Source organism: Chinchilla lanigera, unplaced genomic scaffold (assembly GCF_000276665.1).
Source record: "Chinchilla lanigera isolate Chin_1 unplaced genomic scaffold, ChiLan1.0 scaffold00015, whole genome shotgun sequence".
Classification (NCBI taxonomy): Eukaryota; Metazoa; Chordata; class Mammalia; order Rodentia; family Chinchillidae; genus Chinchilla; species Chinchilla lanigera.
This window is the reverse complement of record NW_004955416.1, coordinates 22,409,837-22,429,131: the sequence shown is the minus strand read 5'-3', so window position 1 is coordinate 22,429,131 and position 19,295 is coordinate 22,409,837. Positions and strand designations below refer to the sequence as shown.

At 35.9% G+C, this 19,295-nt stretch overlaps 1 protein-coding gene across 1 annotated transcript in view; it reads right to left on the bottom strand.

Moving 5' to 3' along the window:
- The window catches only part of Mctp2 (multiple C2 domains, transmembrane 2), a 233,957-nt gene that overhangs the window by 23,151 nt on the left and 191,511 nt on the right, over positions 1-19,295 (bottom strand). The window contains exons 18-19 of the mRNA XM_005381603.2: positions 9,544-9,666; positions 6,924-6,965 (exon numbers count right to left, since the gene is read on the bottom strand). Coding sequence (XP_005381660.1) covers positions 6,924-6,965; positions 9,544-9,666 — 165 coding nt within the window. The remainder of the gene's footprint in view (positions 1-6,923; positions 6,966-9,543; positions 9,667-19,295) is intronic.

Below are 19,295 nucleotides of genomic sequence, written 5' to 3'. Positions count from 1 at the left end.
GAAGAAGAAAAGCAGTTTGGGTAAGGAACTGTCTCCAGGCTAGGCAGTTTTTGGGAAAATGGGAAGGATGACAGTCAGACACAACATGCCTCAGTACCTAAACTTTATTTGGTTAACCACTCCTCACAAAGCCTGTGTGCTCTGGCCCCTCAAATTAACCATTTACTCCTAGGCCAGCCCCCCACACCCCTGGGAGTCAGAAACATCACAGGAGAGGTGTGTGGCAGGAGAAAGCTGCTTACCTCCTGGTGGTGAGAAAGAAAAAGCCAGAGAGGAAAGGGCCATAGATAAGACAAATTCCCTGAGATCACACCTTCAGGTCCTAATCCCTTCAATGAGGTCCTGCCTACTAAATTTCCATCACCTCCTAATAATGCCATCAAACCATTTATCTATCAATAGATTAATCTGCTGATAAAATTAGAACACTCAAGATCCAGTCATCTTCCAAAAGCTTTCTGCATAGGGAATCAAGCCTCTAACACAGGAGCCTCACTGAGGATGCTTTGCTTCCAAATCATGACAGAGACATCCAAATCACACAGAACAATAATTTAGAGAAAAGAGGAGTAAATTAATGATATGTTACCTTTATAACACTGTGATGCAGTAAAAATAAATAAGACTGAAGTCAGAAGACCTGACTTTCAATCATGCTCTATCCTGAGGAATCTCAGATCTATTAGTTAATACACCTTAACCTGATTCATCTGTTTGGAGATTGAAGTAATAATGTCAAAAGTTATAGTTTGAGTACTAACTGCAGGAGGTAAAAATGCTTGATCTACTGAATACTCTAAAGTGTTGATAATGTTTACAAACCTGATTTAAATCATTCTGTTCATCATGGTTTTGTTTTACATGATTGTTTTTATTACTTTTTCCTTAAGGAAAACATACTGTTTCCATGTTTGTATCAATTAATAATTATCTTTGAATTATCTGGTTTTTGTTTGTTTGTTCTGAGTGAGGGTCTAGTTATGTAGTCCAGGCTGGCTTTGAACTCACTATATGTAGCCCAGGGTGACCTCAAACCTTGGTGGGAATACAGATATGTACGAGCATGCCACGTCCATCCACCAACTGATAAACTTGTTGAGTAAGTGGAATTTAGGGGAATACATTGAAAATAGGGTGATTTCATTAGGAAAGACAAAAAGAACAGCTACTATACTACACAAAATTGACATGATATTTGGATTTCAATGTCCAGTGTATTATTCTACCTAAGCTTGAGATAATAATTTTAGGCCATGAGAAATTAAACATCTTAATGCACCACAGAATACCTAAAAATCGGAGGTTCTGAATCTATTTTGGTTAGACAGTACATATGAGTTAATAGGAGGGGTCTTACTTTCTCACTGCTGAGACAAAATAGCTGACCCCCAAATTTGAAGGAGGAAAGGTTTATTCTAGCTCACAGTTTGTAGAGGTTCAGTTCATAGTTGCTTGGCTCCAAAGCAGGGTGTCACGGCAGAAGGGCTTCAGAGAGGAGATACAGTCCATAGCAGGCATAAAGCAGCAAAGAATTAAAGTAGGGGAGAAGCAGCAAGCGACAAGCAGCAAGCTACACTCTCTCTATCCATTATATCCTATCTACTCAAACCCAGAGGGAGGCACCCTTCATCCTAGCATTGCACCATGAATCAACAGCACTGTCACATCCTTGATCCCAGCATCACACACTCTAGATCCAGCCACCTCCAAAAATGTCCACCTATGATGGGAGAGGCTTTGGGAGGACACCTAGATGGCAGCCATCATGGAAGGATAGATCATGTAATTTATAATTTGGCATATCACATTTTATAATATTTGAAAGTAACATACCAAGTACAATGTTAACATCAGGGAGGGAAAATATCTATCTACAGGTACTAGGAATATTGGTCAGTATGATAGTAAATAGGATACTGATGATCCAAGAGGCCAAGTTAATAACATTTAGATTACTTTTGTTCTTAAGGAAACAAAATTAAAACCCTCTTAAGAATGGATGTTTGATTTCTAACAAAGAACTGAGACCACATTGATGTGCTAAAGAACCATAAAAACTCAGAAAGGTACTCTTCTCTTTTAAAACTTACATACACTGATAATTATGAATTGGCTCAGATCCATTTTACTACTAAAATCTTAAAAGTAAGATGATATGGTAGAGATGTTAGCATTTAAAGTACATCATCTCTAAAAACTACATTAAATCAAATCAAATTAAAGAGACTTGAATGAGAATGAACATTTACTTTATTCCCCTGCATATTATCCAAAAGCAGATCTCCTGCAGTATGCCCTGCATAAAGGTTGTACATACCCACAAATGGTGTATATGCCTGGGTATACACACAGATACCGTTAAGCATTCACAAATACACTCTAGCTTTTGATTTCCAGAAAAGTATCATACTTATCATCTTTAAGCAATACTGTTAATGCAATAATTAACAAAAATCACTGATCAAACCAATTCACTGAATTTGGGGAATTTTTATGGTGGCCCAAAGGAATAATAAGCAAAACTACTCTCACTGGAAGGTTGTAATTCATATGCCATAAACAATGGTCTTTTTGCGTTAGGGTAAGAAATGATCTCTCTCTGTGAAGCAAGGACATATAGTGACTGAGCCAAAGGCCTCTGCCAGTTCAGTCAGAGAGAATTCTTTCAAAATACACACACACACACACACACACACACACACACACACACGCACTCTGCTTCTCTTACTCCAAGGACTCTGACCAATGAGGAGATACTCCTGAGTTTAGAGGTTGAAAAGTCATTTTAAACACTGAAACTGATATTTCAAAATCTGCTTAAATTTCAATGATGGTTTTCTAAATTGTGAAAATAGGAAGTAGATCTAATATTCCTTTCATCTTTTCAGTATAAAACATCCCTCAATCAACAAATATGTATTAGGCTTATCTTGATTTCCTAAAGGAACATATCCATATATGCTTTTGTACGCAACTGACATAGGTGGATATTTTCTTTTTTCTACAAACTGTCAGGAAATTGAGACCACTTTGGTGACCCTAAAAGGGCAGATCATTTCCAGTTCTATTTCTGGGTGCGAAGTTATAAACCAGCTGACCCTTGATGCAACATCCAACTAGTCTCTTACTCATAGCTAAAAGCAAAGCACTTTTTTCCTTTTATTACATTCCCTTATGTTTCTTTCTTCCTGATGTTAATAGTAAATGCTGAAATATTCTATGTAAGTGATTGTTGGGCTGGAAAAAGAAAGAAATTTTAATGCAAGTATTTATACCTTCAGCAATGAAAACAAGATATTATTGTCTTGCATGACCTTTCCTAAGTATGGGATACAGCATTTTACACAATAGTTTCTTGGTTGATGCTTCAATTACTGACCTTTACTGTGTAGAAAATTAATGCAATTTTCATTGTAATCCATCCGTACAAATAAGGTCCACACAGAAGGATGTCACATATGGAATCTAATACAAACAGGAAATGTCAACGGATTGCTGTTGGCTGAACTTAACCATTATCTGTTTGTTCTGGGGTCCCTCGCAAACTATACTTGTAACAAGCAATTTCTTACATGGGTCATCAGGATAAGAAAGGAAGATTTCCTCTCTTTAAAGTTTAGCCTGTCTACTTCGCTTCCTGAAAGCCGAAAGAACTAGTTACCTGCAACTTCTGTGCTATCATTGAAAGACCACAAAAGAAGGCAAAATGGTGGCCTCCAACCTAGATTCCAATACCCATTACCACCATGGGCTTTTAACAATGAGAAGAAACACTGACTGTGGTGATGTCACACTGCTACAAGCAGTATTCTAGACAATAAAGATGTGACAGACCCCAGAGCTCGTCCTGGTCTGTGCACTGGAGACAGACAGAAGATGGGGGTGCATTCATCTCCGGCCGGGCTTGGGCCAAGGGGCCCAGGCAGCCTTTCATCTCCCACAGCCACGCCTGATGGTATCTGGTGGGAAGTGGTGCTGGCAATTAGGAGTGTCACTTTCAAGATGGATAGCTTGGCTAGAAAGGAGTTTCTGTCCTCTTCTGGTTTTGCACAAAATGCCTGTGTGTTTATAATTTGTAAACGGTTCCTCTTGGCCTGGGTGTTTTACAGTTCCCAGAAGCATGGTCTGTCATGCCTAACACACAGCGAAGCCAGAAGGGCTCAGGGGAAGAACTTTCAGACAGGTCACTGCGGTGGGGAGCCCACCAGTCACTGTGTGTGCATGTTGGGACAAGCACATCACAGAGGTGGAGGCTGCTACACATGAATAAGAAATGAAAAATAATCCTACATATGAAGGGATGCACTCCAGAATTCTTGAAGTTGAATATCCCTCTAGTTTAACAGATCCTCATGATAAGGGAGACTGAAATGATGAAGGTGAACCAAAATCTTTGCCAGACTCTCCTACCCATGCAAGCGTGTGTTCAGCAGAAGAGGCATAAACAGAAGTGAAATTTTTATTTCAGATTTACTCCTTTATAAGATTTTATGGAAACATGAAACCAAAGGAAAAAACAACCATGATTATGCTTTGGCTCTTAAGAGGCCCTTTTAAAATACAACAAAAATATCTCAAGAGTGGACTTCCCCTGGTTGGAGAGAAGAATAGTCTTTTGCTGACCTTCTCCATATGGGGAAGTTGTGTAGGGCCACGCTAAGGTAAAAGGCAATGACTTGCAAGCTCATCCCTGGAGGCTGAGCCATTCTGCCACTTCCCTCACTCAGCCTTGCCCAGGAAAACTTAAGCACAGCCCAAGGAGCTCCATCTCCAGAACCTCACTCTGCTCTGTGGAAGACAAGATCATGACAACCACTGACCTCGATGGATGGCCTAATTTCTTGCTTGCCAGTTGCTGAACACCATACTTTCATGTACTGCCTTCTTATTGGATACTTCCATCTACTGCCTTCTTATTGGATACTTCCTACATCAGACAGGTCCACAACATGTGCTCACCATTATCCCTAAAGGGCGGATGGGGTTCTCTTTCTTGGATGGCTCATTTAAACAGCCTTGGCCAAACAAAAATGCTTCTTCTTCATTACTGAGCTTTGGTTCATAAAAATGTAGAATTTTGCCTAGTGTGATAATGTTATATAATAAGAAACATATATTTGGTCCTTGTCCCTGGCTCCTGGCCAGAGCTTCTGAAATTCTTGAAATTTCCTAAGTGAGAAGAGTGGTAGGAGTAGTTTTGTTATATTTGGTTTTGTCCCAAGTTTTGAAATAGCTCAAGATCTGAAAAGGTAAAAGGAGAAACTTTTGCTATTCATCCCCTTTTCATCACACCTGAGTTAATATTATGGGGGAACTTTGGAAAGCACTGGGGGAGGGGCAGGGCTGACGGTCAGGAGAATCTGACGAGAGGGTTGAAACTTGTAGGCACAGTGTATGCAAGCCCCCTAACTTCCAGAAATGTGGTAGAGACAAGACAGGGATTTGATTAACTGGGCCTGCTTAGTGAAGCCTCTGTTAAAACAACTATAAAAAGTAAAACACTGTTCACAAGGGTTCTGCATTGGTGAATATGTGCTGGATGGTTTCTGAGCTGAGAGGGACCATGGAAGCTCCCTGCCACTGACCCAACCTTCCCTGTGCATCTCTTCCACTTGGCTGTTCCTGAGCTGTACATTTCTAGTAAACCAGTAAGTGTAAGTAAGGAATTCTTGCAAATTGTTGAACCCAAGCAGAAAGAGCTGGTAAGTGGGAAGAACAGGAAGCCTAGACATACACATGGAACCTCATGTGGAACCTCATGTGGGTTTAAAACAACGTCTTTTTAACTTTCTTCCATAAAACATCTCATCATGCACTATAGTTCAGTGATGACTACTAGTATTCAACAAGCTGAACACCCAGAAACCACATCAGAGAATCAAGAAGAAAGGTGCTTCTTCATGTCCTGTCTTCTGTAATGGCTGTGGACCCTCTTAAAAATACTATACTTCATTATTCTGCTATTAATGATCATCTTAGCACAACAAATAAGATTTACTTATAATCCATCCCATTTGCTTCAAATGGCTAAAACCATCTGGTCCACTCAATTAATTTTAGGGCTCTCTGTGTTATGGAGCTAGGGCCTGCAATTTAATTTCTATTCTATGGGCATTTATATTGCATACTTTGTCATAAGGTTCTCCCCTTTGCCCTTTGCTCTCCCACAAGCCTGCTGTATGATACTGCCACCAGCTCCATCTACCCACAGGTTTTAGGGAACTGGAAGTCTATTAAGCTAGAAGCAGCTCACTTGGCACCTCTCTTTATTCATTTAATTCCAGAAGGTTTGTCTGAAAGTGTAATGACAACAAAAGCAGCAGATTTGAGAGATTCTCCCAGGAGAAGGAAGAGGACAGATGTACACAGACATATAGCTGAAAACGCTGCCAGCAACAGCTGGGGAAGTGACAGGCTCGGAAGTGGGTGACCACCCCACAGAGCACAGACATGAACCTAAAGGAGCAGCAATTTCACTTGATTTACTTTTGACTTCCCAGGCTCCTTTTTATCTACAAAGGCGAAGGCTCATCTTGGCTTCTCTCCAAGTTGCGGCTTCCTACTGGTATGCTCTTTAGACCATTTCAGTTGTTCCTTATGTTTTACCTTCTTTTCAGTCTCAGCTTAAAAATCTTAGGATGGGCTCAAGCATCACCCGATCCTCAGAAAGATGTTCAATTATGACTTGTCAATTGATTAAAAAAATCTTTGTAAGATAGGAAAGGTGATGGCTACTAGTATTATGTTTGCATAAAGTGAAAACTGTGTCAGAGCTGTTCCAATTAGCTATGCACATGATATTGGTTTTTAAAAGTTACATTATTACTGTTCAATCTATAACACTAAAAATAAGATGGAATTTAAGAGAGCACAATCTGCTACCAACATCAGTGTCCTCTTGGGCTCTTGAGCCATACACTCACCTTGTCATCCTCATCATCCTCCTCTTCGATGTCTGTGCTCTCCTGCAAAGAAACCCCATGGTTTATTAATAAAGCATGAACTGGAATTACTCAATGCAAACAAAACATATAGGCATTTGTAATTTTTTCTACAGAGTTGAAGCATTACTATTTCTACAACACATCATAACCTCTTGAAAACGAGTTTAAAGTTCAGGGACACTGTTGCAAAACTATAAACAATGTGCACAGTCTACATAAAACTGTTACCTATAAATAAAGCCATTAGGCAAGTGCCCTTTGAAGGCATCCCGCCTCAAAAATGCCTTGCAGACTTATGCTTTCTGTAAACAGTTTTGTTCTTGTTCTGACAAATGAACCAACTGCTACGTTAAGTCTGAGAATACCATACTCCATTTGTGCTGGGCTCGTGGTTGTAATGACAGCTCTTTCCCTTTGGGGCCATTACTGCAACATTAGACAGTACAAAATGCATTCATCTGAACACAATCCATCTTAAGGATAAGTTGCAGGTTTCTATGTGGGATCTTTGTTTTCTGTGGCTCCAAGGGCAGGAGGAGAAGGTATAGGAAGGAAGTCGAGCACTCTAACAGGGACTTGCAGGTGCCTGGATTTAGCTCACTAGCATAGCAGCACCTACACTGCCAACTGACTGGCTCAAATCAGTTTAGCAGCTATATTTAATAGTCAAGTATTTAATCCTACCAAAGCCTTGTTTAAAAGCACACATAAGTTGGTATAAAATTGAATGAGTCCAGTAGCAAAAAAGAAAAAATAAAGAAACGCTCAATATTAGCAAACCAGGGCTCATTTTGAACACTTAACCTTGCAAAAGGCTGCCAGGCTGCTTACTATTACTCCAACAGTTAAAAATTGTATCAATATTATGCTCTTAAAAGTAATTAACTTTGATGATCTGGTGTTCTGTGCTACACTCCATCAAACTGTTCGGCAGTTATTCAGAAACTTTCCCAGGCTTGATATAGCCTTAACTTCCAGAATCCTCTTGGGCTTCAGCTAGCTGTTTGGGTGACACCAAGTGAACCCTGGGAAACTAACCTATTCTCCATTGGCAGCACACATGGCTCATGAAAGACAATAGATAAATAGGAATGTGATAAAATAAAGATTATGGGAGAAAACACAAATAGGAAAGTTAAAAGTCTCCACTTGGAGACAGGGGTCCAATGTTTTCACCTTGTAACTGTAGGCAAATGACTTTACCACTCTGAAATTTAGTTTCTTGAAGCATAAAATGAAAATGATAGCTCTTTTGTCATGGTTGTGTCATCAAAATCAAACTAACGGATAAGTTTGAGTATGTTTCATAAGTTTAAAGACTTTACATAACATTTAAATCGTAGACATATGAGGATATTTATGTACAAATGACCAACTGTATATTCATATGCACAAACATACATAAACATACACACATGCACATATATACACACATGCACATATACACACTCTATAAATAGACATCATATTCATAGTGGGCAACATACAATCTGGTGAATTCTGCAAAAATATTAGGTCATAGCATTTTTTATTAAGGACATTTCTTTATCCAAATGCCTCTCAATTAAACTGATGAAGCCTGGTCCTTAAAAAGATCTACACTTTAAACCCATTTATCAGTTTGTTCTATTATCTGAGGAACATAAATCCTCACCTATTTTATTAAATAGTCAAAATCAAACAATAGAATTTTGAAAATGACTCAACTTGTTCCCCCGCCACAACAGCTGTTTTTCTCACCTTCTCTCCATCATAAATGAAATCAGAAGAACTCCTTAAATGTCAACTACTTCAGAGATGAATTTTTAAATAAGAATATAAAAAAAACATGACCATGGTTAGCATTTAAGTCTTGGAAAACCTTGCTGTAGAATCAGGAATGCCAAAATTTCATCTTAAAGCTAATCTGTAAGTACAAATTTCTGCTCACTAAGAGCAGAAAACCATCCTCTGGACTGGGCTGATGGAAATGGAGCAGGAGAGCAGCAGAGAAACCAAGAGAAGGGTGCTGAGGGATGGCTGGGAAGGGGCCCTGCTTGTGCTTCCACAGAACAAGGACTTAAGAATCCCAAAACAAATGTCAACACCTGAGAAAAGAGGCCTCTGTGTTTACCCACCTCTTGATTGCCCTCACATTGGCAGGCCTCAGACATTCTCCCAAGCCTTCAGGCCAGAGGAAAACGGTGTGGGATACCCTTGTGGAAAAGCCTGAGCCAGCTCTCCAGAATTTTCTGCATCCCCTGGAAGAGAGTCGGGAGCCACCACACGTTTCCTATAGTGTTTGAGGTGGTTTCTTTCTGGAACCTCACCGAGAATCAGGTGCTTAGACAAGTATCATCATGGAAACAATGGTCCAAAAGCAAAGGGCATTTCTCCTGCCCAGAGCAGAGGCTGACATTCAGAAATACACGATATCATGAAGGAAGCCTCCCTATTTCTAATAAAAGAACTCTGCTTCAAAATGGTTGTGTGCAGGGCTACATCCACATCTCAGACAAAATAGAGATGGAGCATGATTTGGTGGTGCAGTAGTTATTTATAGTTGTTGTTAATACATTTCCCCTGGTCAAATGCCAGAACAATTTAAGCACTTGCTTACCTGTCTGTCCTGGATGCTACTGACCTTCCCTTTCATGGGCCTGATGAAATTGTAGAAAAACAGTAGCAACAGTGCCAGGGGGATCATGTAGAGTTCAAAATTCCAGACAGTGACCAAAAATACCTGATTGGAAGACAAATCAGATCTTATGAATGTTTCACGGAACAGTCCGGATGGATCTTATATTCCTATTCACTGACTTAAGGAGATTAAATCTAGACACACACACATACACACATTAACTCAGGTCTAGAACTGGTCTAGAAAATTACAGAAACACTGAGTGATTTAGCCAGTTGTCCAGCAAAACAGATGAATACAGTACCTCATAACTTGAAACCTCATTTCCCTACCAACACTAGTCAAGGTTTGGGGCCCGGATTTTAGTGGGTCAAATTTCAGGGAAAGCAGTTTTAGAAAAATCCAAGGTCACAAAAATGCAAATCACAGGTCAAATTATGTCAACAGCCAGATTTTCCTGAACTGGAGGTGTTAACTGTGGTACCGGAGTGTTGTAGGCTACTTCTACAGGTTCTTTCCAGGTTCCCATTGTCCTGGACAAAGACTTGGACAAGTACAAGTTATAAATTTTTAAATTTATTAAACGTAGGAAAAGAAGCACTTTATGTAGAGTGAGAGTGGACCACTGAATAAGAGAAGACAGTGACCATGAGGTTAAAGACAGATGTCTTTTGTATCTATCATTTCTCAGGCTGATGTCACTGGGTCTATCAAAAACCTTGATCTTGTTGCAGAAGACCTGAAGATAGCATCTTCTGATTGGTTCCAAATGCAGCCCTTGGGAACTGTTTTTCCTGGACATGTGTCCTGCATCTCCCGGACTGGCAGGTTATGTCAACCTGTTCAGCCAGCTAGCCACACCCTAATCTCCTGCCTCAAAGAAAATGGTTGGGTTCTAAATTGGATGCTAAACTAAAAACTCACATATTACAGATAAAAATTTCATATTTTGAAAGCTCTTTACAAATCTTAAAATATGTCAATTTTGAAGCTGTATGACCACAGAAAAATGATTGGCTAGCACTGTCTACATCAAAAAGTGCACTCATCCACCCAATCTCTGCCAACCTCTGAAATATGTCTCCCATATGTTAAAAGGACAAGTGAGTCCTCTGGCTTTCAATGTATGTGTCTGTGCTACAGTGCTTGATAGAGGCAGGAACACACAGAAAGCCCAATCTGCAATGAAAACACTAAGATAAATGAAGTCAGAATTTCTGGTGAATATAGTATGAAGCAGGAATGAAGTTTTGGGTAAATTTTATCAAAATTTGAATGTCACTTTCTTTTTAGACTCATAAGTAGTTCTGGGACATGAACTAGTTTGTAGTTATCAACTCTGTTACTAGCTAGTAAGAAAAACTCACTATTATAACCTGTTAACTTGGGGAAAACTATTGCATCTTAACTACTGAATCAATCTTTCCAAAGGTAAAATTATTTTATTGTTGGAAGAATTTCTTAATATGTAAAATTTTTCTTTAACAATTATATATTCCTTACTTATTTTAGTTGTTTTAAATGATTTCTGGCATTATATTTTAAAACTGGCCATGATTTCTATACAAGAGTTAATAATTTGAATATAATAGTATTTTAGATTTGCCAACATACTGAATGTTCCCGTTGTTTCAGATAGCTTTTTTATTCCATTTTGGGGGGTTATAATAACACAGGAATAGAAACTATCAATAAAGGATCTCCTGTTTTTTTCTTCCCTTATATTTGTAACTTTTTTTCCTTGCTTAATTTCACTACTTCTGTAAAACAATATAAATACTGTTGAGAGGGATATTATTGTCTAATTCTTGATTTTACTGAAAACTTGGCTCTCAGTTTAAAGCATATAAGTCAAATCACATTAAGGATACAGATACAAACCATTTTAATATAAAATTTACAGAGGTTTTTGTTTTATTACTTGATCTCTTTTAAATATTTTAAATATAATTTTATCTGTCCCAAATGTAAAGAAAACATTTTTAATACCACAATATTCCCATAAATTCTAACAAGCACTTATTTGTTTTAAACAATTATTCTTTATTCATACATGTTTGCAGCAGATAATTATTACATTCATTTGTGGTGTTGTTACATGTGCATAACATATCTTAATGCTTTTTGCATCTGATTCCCTTCCCCTCTATTCTCCTTTCTTAGTTTTAAAATCCACAATGGATGATGGCTAGTTAACTATTCTTTTTCCTTCCTTTTTTGAGACATTATCAATGTGTATTTAATACCATATATTATATCATGGTGTTTTTATATCATAATATGGAAGCAAGCTTATATTCCTAGGAGAAATCCTTCCTTTACTGAGGTATAACAGTCTTTTGAGGTATAAGAACCTTTTTTTTAATCGAAGAATTATTTTCTTATTCCCTATAATGATTTGAGCAATCTTTCATTCTTACATCAGGTAATCTGAGCAATGTAGTTGAGGACAGCGATATGTAATGTAACAACTACTGTTGATTCGTATTATTTTGTCTTGAGACCCTGTATCACTTTGAATGTTCTTGCTTTGATTTGTTTATGTTTGTGATAATGGTATGCTGCTACTGTCCTATTTCTTTGTTTATTTGTTTCTCATTTACTACTCTCTTTAAAATAAAAAAATAAGAATCTTTTAATACATTGCTGTACTTTATTCATTAACACAAAGGTATTTTGAATACACATAAATTTACATGCATCTATTACTAATTTTTTGTGTATTCAAATTATTTTCACCCCAAATAAGATTTTAGCATATGCTTTATTCCATAGATTTTTATATTACCAAATATTGTACAATTAGAGAAAATGCAGAAACTGTGTTTTAAAAGTACCTAAGCTTCCCACCCCCAAGCAGTAAGACTTGTTAGTATGTTTGCTGTCATAATTTTTTCTGATTTACTTGTTGCTGTTATTTTTTCAGTGGCGAGGACTGAACCCAAGGGCTTGTGCATACTAGGCAAACACTCGGCCAGAGGTACACACACAGCTTTTTAACATTTTACTTTGTTGAGTTGTCGCAGCTGGCCACAGATTTGTAATCCTCCCGACTCTGTCTCTATAGTAGCTGAGAGCATAGGCATCTGCCAACACATTTATTCTGAAACAAATAAAACATTGCAAGTAGGTGGTCAACCCTACTTATTCTTATTGATCTCATTTCCAAAGTCAGCCTTCACCTTAAGTTGATGAATCCTTCTCACCTGCAGTGACCTTAGATTTACATGTGAAATAAATAAACAACATCAAAATGTTCATATAAATATAGCACAATAGTTTACTCAATATTATGTTTCATAATTCTACTGATGGTATATACATAAATCCAGTATATTTATCTTAACTGATGTATTTTTCCCATTCAAATTAATGTACTTCAATTTATCTATTATAGTTTCTCACCAATGTAAACTTACATTGAAACAGTGGTTTTACTTTTTATGTAGTCAAATTTGCTAACCTTCAGATTTGTGCCTTCAATTTTCAACATTCTAATTAAGGAATCCTATTTAACCCAGAGATGATAAAACTTTCCTCTAAAAGATAATTGTCTTTGTGTGGATATTATCTTTATTTTGTTTCATTTTCTTTTGTTTGTAATTAGAAACAAGCATCCATTTTGATTTTGTCCCCTTAATAAAGTCAACTTTTACAACTGAATTTCCATAATAAGCCATACTTTTCTCACTGATCTACATTGCCATTTCTGCACAAAACTGTTGAAGAAATCTCAAAAGCTGCTGCAATGGGGAAGTTACTTTGACAAAACCACTTCTGAAAACATGATTATAATATATACAGCTAAAAATGCATATTGACATATTCCTCTGTGGAGCATGACTTTTCATTTAGACCAAATGACTGCTCTTCTATATTAATTTATCTCATTTTTCTATTCCAAGTTTTCATATGGAGATATGCTATTTCAAGTAAGGATAATTTTTCTCTTGCCTTCCAATATATATGTTGCTACTATTTTCTATTTGTGCTAAACCTCTATATTTTTTGATGAGTAAGTGTGGGATTTTTGGAATTTTTTTATCAATGAAGAGTACTATGTTGATTTTTTCTCTAGTCTAATAATCTGGAATGCTTCACAAATGTCTTCTTCTTTACTATTTTATACATTTATCCTATTATTTTTATATACTCAAAGTTAAATTTGTCTCATTTTTAAGTTATAGTACAGTACTTTCTCTAGTAGGAAAAGATAGAGATTTCCCTAATAGTTACTTATTTCCCTTTCACTATTGTTAAAGATAAATCAGGATATGAGATAGTAAATGGATACTAAATATCTATCTACTGGTTAAGTAGGATTTTATTTTATTTTTTACATTGTTAAAAATTATTTCAAGAGAGGTGGACATGAAACTAAGTCAGAATGTCTTAAATTTATTTTCTTTATCATAGAGCTACTTATAATACACCTTTGACAAAATTATTTGAAAATCATCCAATACTAAAAAGGTAGCTGAAGTAGGTAAACACTTCATTTTTCTATAACATTTGCCTCTATCGTATGTACTTAAATGAGCTTAGAAGTGTGTAGCAACAAAAATGAGTCATTTTTAAAATATCACATTAAAACAGTTCCACATGCTTTTAGAGTGAGGCTGTATAAAGCATCCAGAAGTAAATTTGTAAAATCAGTGTTTTATTCCTGCTTCAACAGTGAAGGATTAGTTTCCAACAAATCAGTATCTTCCAAGGAAAACAAATACAAATCATAGGAAAAATTTTTGGAAAGGACCAACTATGTGGGTATTGGAAGGGGAGGGGAAACTCTGGGAAATGAAATCAGATATTCAATGCACAAAGCCACTTGAAAGTTTTGCATCTTTAACACAAGAGCAGTCACATTGATGGCAGCAGTTGGATGACACTCCAGATAAGATAGACACATGACTAAGTATAAAGCACTATTTTCAATTTATTTACTTGAGAACCCATATGGCTATTAAAGCAAGGTTTATAACATTATTTGCGTGAGTTCACAATAGGTTTAAATTGAATATACGAGCACATCACCTTACACAAAATGTGCTGTTCTATGTTTTGTGTAAAGTGATACAATATTAATCCTAAATTATGAAAAGTTCAGGGAAAATTGCCTACACATTAACGAGTGTGGCTATCACTCTCACATACGTATGTACACACACAATTGCAGGAAAAATATATAAATTATAAAAGTAAGTGGATGAATTAAAATAGAAATATATAAAGTCAGAAAGAGAAAATAGAGAAATAAAACCACGGGTAAGAAAATGGGAGATAAAAGAATGCTAATCTATATCCAATAATATTAATAATTACATTAAATGTTAATGGAATAAACACAACAAAGTTAAATGGCAAAGATGTAAATGAAGTATAATGAATACAATTATGTCAAAAATGACAACGTAGCAAAAATATGTGGCAAAATACAATTTGACAAAATTGAACAGTAGATAAATTGGATTTATTGACAAAAATAGGCCCATCACAAAAAATTCAGGTGCTGATGGTTTTAATGTTCAATAATTCTACTCAGCATTGAAAGAAGAAAGAGCATCATGTTAGAGGGAGCCTTTGACAAATAACTTCAAGAAATCAGTATTTTCCTGACACCAAAACCCGGGAAAACCATTGTGAAGAAAGAAATATCAGACAAATGACCAAGGTGGGTGCAAATATCTCCATGAAAAAATTAGAAAATGTAGTCAAGAAAAAAATGAAAAAGATTCTAAAGCATAGCCAAGTGGAAGAAGACTAAGAAGGCATGATTGATTTCATACTCAAAATCAATCTATTTCACCATATTGACTGAATAAAAAAGAAAAACTAATTATTTCAATAGATGAGGGTAAAGCACCTGACAAAATTCAACAACAGCATAATCTTAAATAATGACTAGAAAGGATTTCATCAATCTGCCAAAGGATAGCTACAAACTCTTACACTTACCTTTGATTCCACTTGTTACTGGTTTATTGGACATAAATTATACTTTAAAAATTTGAGGGCCCAGGGTATACCTCAGTGGCACAAGCACCTGCCTGGCAAGCGCAAGGTCCTGAGTTCGATTCCCATTACAAAAATAAATAAATAAATAAATAAAAATAAAAATTTGAAAAAAATCAACACCTGCTAAAAAGGAAACTATTTATGAATGCTATAATAAAACTATATTATGAATTTCAATCAAAAACACTGATTGAAAAATGCTCTATATACTAGACTACACAGACAATGCCATTTATATGTAGTCCCAGAACAGGCAAAATGACTACATGAAGGGGAATACTGCACACAGTTTTTTCTAAAATTAGGTAAAAGGGAAAGTTGCCAGCACAATTCTATTCAGTATTGAGTGGAATATTCTATCAATTACAATAAAGTTAAAGAAATGAAATAAAAGACATGAATATTAAAATGGAAAAAAGTATACTTGTCTTTTCTATGTAAGTTTTGCATAATTCCTTATATAAAATATCAGAAGGATAAGAAAATTTTGGAAACAACAATGAAATTTATCAAAGTCCTAGGATAAAAAATTATTATTTAATAATCAATTGTAGCTTTGGATTCTAGCAGCAAACATTTAGAAAATGAGTTTTAAATTGCCATTTATAAAGACGCCATAGAGTCTATGAAACATTTAGAAATAAAATTCACAAATTATGACAAAGTTCTCTTTACTGAAATCTAAAATACATTTATCTGAATAAGTCAACCAAAATGCCTGGACCAGAGGACTCAATATTGTGAAAGTGGTGACCTCTCACACTTTGGTCTACAGCAGTGATGGCAAATCTCTTAGAGCTTTTAGTGATAATAAACAGGCTGCTAAAGCATACATGCTGTAGGTTTGCCACTACTGGTGTATAGATTCATGCAATCTCTATTTACTGTAAAATTAGCAAGTTGATTCTAAACATTACATAGCAATGGAAATGATATAGAATAGTCAAAAGCAAATTATGCATTACCTAGTTTCATAGTAGTATAAAGCTGTAGCAGTGAATACAGTGTGGTGTGGTGAAAAGATACTTACATATGTATGAAACAAAAGCATCTAGAATTGGTCCATGTACATGTGGTCAATTGATATTTTTTACAAAGATACCAATATAACTCAATGGCAAAATGGAAATCTTTCCAAGAATGATTTCATTTCTATACATATGTATATGGAAAATCACAGATTCTTATAAATTATATTAAATTTAACTGTAAATTGCTCAAGATCTAAATGTAAAAGCCAAAAATTTACAGTCCTAGAAGAAAATCCTTGGAAAAAATACTTGCTATCCTAAAATGGGTAAAGGTTTGTTAGAACACACAAAAAAAGAGGAACATAAAAGTAGAAATAAATTACACTATCAAAGGTCCCTTTTGCTCTTTAGAAGATACAACTAAAAATCAAAGACATGCCATAAAATTGAAGAAAATGTTCTTCATACATGTACATGTTGAAATCTCTAATCCAAATTCAAATGTAAAATCCTCCATTTAAAACTTTTGAGGACCACACTGATACCACAAATGGAAATTTCTGCAGCTCAACACTGGGTTGTAGGAAAACTATAGGTGCATTAAAATACTATGTAAAATTACTTTCAGGCTATATGTATAAGATATATATATAAAATATAAAGGAATTTTGGGTCTTCATCTTACTTCCTATATTCATGCTATCTCACTACGACTACACAAATAGTCCAAAATCATAAATCCAAAATACATTAGCTTCCCAGCATTGTGGATGAAAGACTGACAACATGTTTGAAAAGATGTACTGAAAAGAAATATGTATCTAGAATATATAAACAATTCTTGTACCTTAATAAGACAACTCAATAAAAATGAGCATACCCTTTGAAAAAACTTCTGCGTGCACACACACAGAACTATTTGAATTCTTAAAGGCACATGCAAAGATATGAAATATGATTAATCATCAGGAAAATGCAAAGTAAAGCCACTATGCTGTGTGGCTTTAATTTAGAAAGGCTGAAATGAAAAGACTGGTAATATAAAGTATTGACAATGTGAAGCAACTCTGGAGCTCTTGTATATCCTGTGTAGGAACAGAAAATGGTACGTCCAATTTGGAAAACCTGATGGCGGTTTCTCAGAAAGTTTAGCACACACTCACTCCAAGTTATGGTCTTTTTACTCTTGTTTAACAAATGACTCATAATTGAGACCCTGTATCACTTTGAATGTTCTTGCTTTGATTTGGTTATGTTCATGGTAATGGTATGCTGCTACTGTTCTAGTTTTTTGTTTGTTTGTGTCTCATGTGCTACTCTCTTTAAAATAAAAAAAAAAAAAACACAAAAAAACAAATACCTCACAAAAAATATTGTCCATAAGTTTGTATCAGAGCAGCTTTCCTCTAAACAACAACAAAAATGCCAACAGCCTGTATATCCACCAATCAGTGAATGCATTCATACAGTGGAACAGCACTCAGAGAAAAACACAAACTACATGTAAAATGTCACAACCTTTGGCAGCACCTTGATTTCTTTGACACCAAGAACTTCACACTGTACCATTCATGTCTCCCTGTTTTTTTCCATGACACAGATGGTGAGGTAACCCGATCTGCGGCTTCCAAATATTTCCTCACTTTCTGTTCTAAAATTCATTTGTAGAAACATGTACATGCTGAATGTCAGATGAAGGAAAATGAGTTAGAAATGTTGTGGCTTTCCTGGAGAAAATCTTGAAGCTCCAATACGTTAGAGACTCTGTGATTCCAAGTTAGCTGTGTGTGATTGCAGAACTTAGCCACCATCACCAGAGGCGCTAGAACAAACCTCATGTGAAAATCCTGTTCTAGGCATTGTTCCTTTAGGAATGCCACGAGGAGGATTTTATCTCTTGTCACAGAGTTTTAAAGAATGATTCTGGCTGTGTCTATCAGCTTTCATGATGAAATGATCTGTAAATAAGTAAACAACTTGCCCACCAACGAATCTAGGATCTTCTGTACCTGCTGGGGGATGCTTCCCCTTGAAAGTCATTGAGTCATTAATATAAAATCATTAATGCAAAAGTGCAATGGCATGGCTAATTATATAAATCCTTTTGACTCTCCTTATTTAAGATTATCTTAAGATCCTATCCTTCTGGCCTTTGAAAGTGAATTCAAAATTACAAGAATCTAAGTCCTAAATAACATTCAAAAACACTGCAGTTCTTTAAATGACCCCAAAACAAAGTATGATTATAAAAAGCATAGTTTTGATTTTGTGGCTTACACATGGTCCATGAAAGGAGCATTTAAAACAAATTGAGCAATGAAAAGAAAAGCCTTATTTGGATACATATATTTTGGTATACTTGTATTCATTAATACAGTGGGACCTCAGTTCAGAAGCTTGATTCTTTCCGTGATTCTGGTCACAAAACCAGTTGGATGAGAACTGAATCAAATTGAATAGTTATGATCAATGTTGACCTTATGGGGAATTTTGATTTGTTTCTCATCCAGTTTATTTTGGAACCAGAATCTTGAAGGTGATTGAGTTTGTGAACTGAGTGACTAAACATGCCACAGAAATTTGGGGATCCAGGTAATATGATTATTCTCAGAGTAGAACTTTGACCCAACATTGGTCAGGCTAACTAGGTGACCTAAAACTGTTACTCTAATCTGCAGTGACTTAAAACGATGTGAACACAAAAAATATGTAATCAAAATGAAAGGAGAGAGAAGAAAAAAGGAA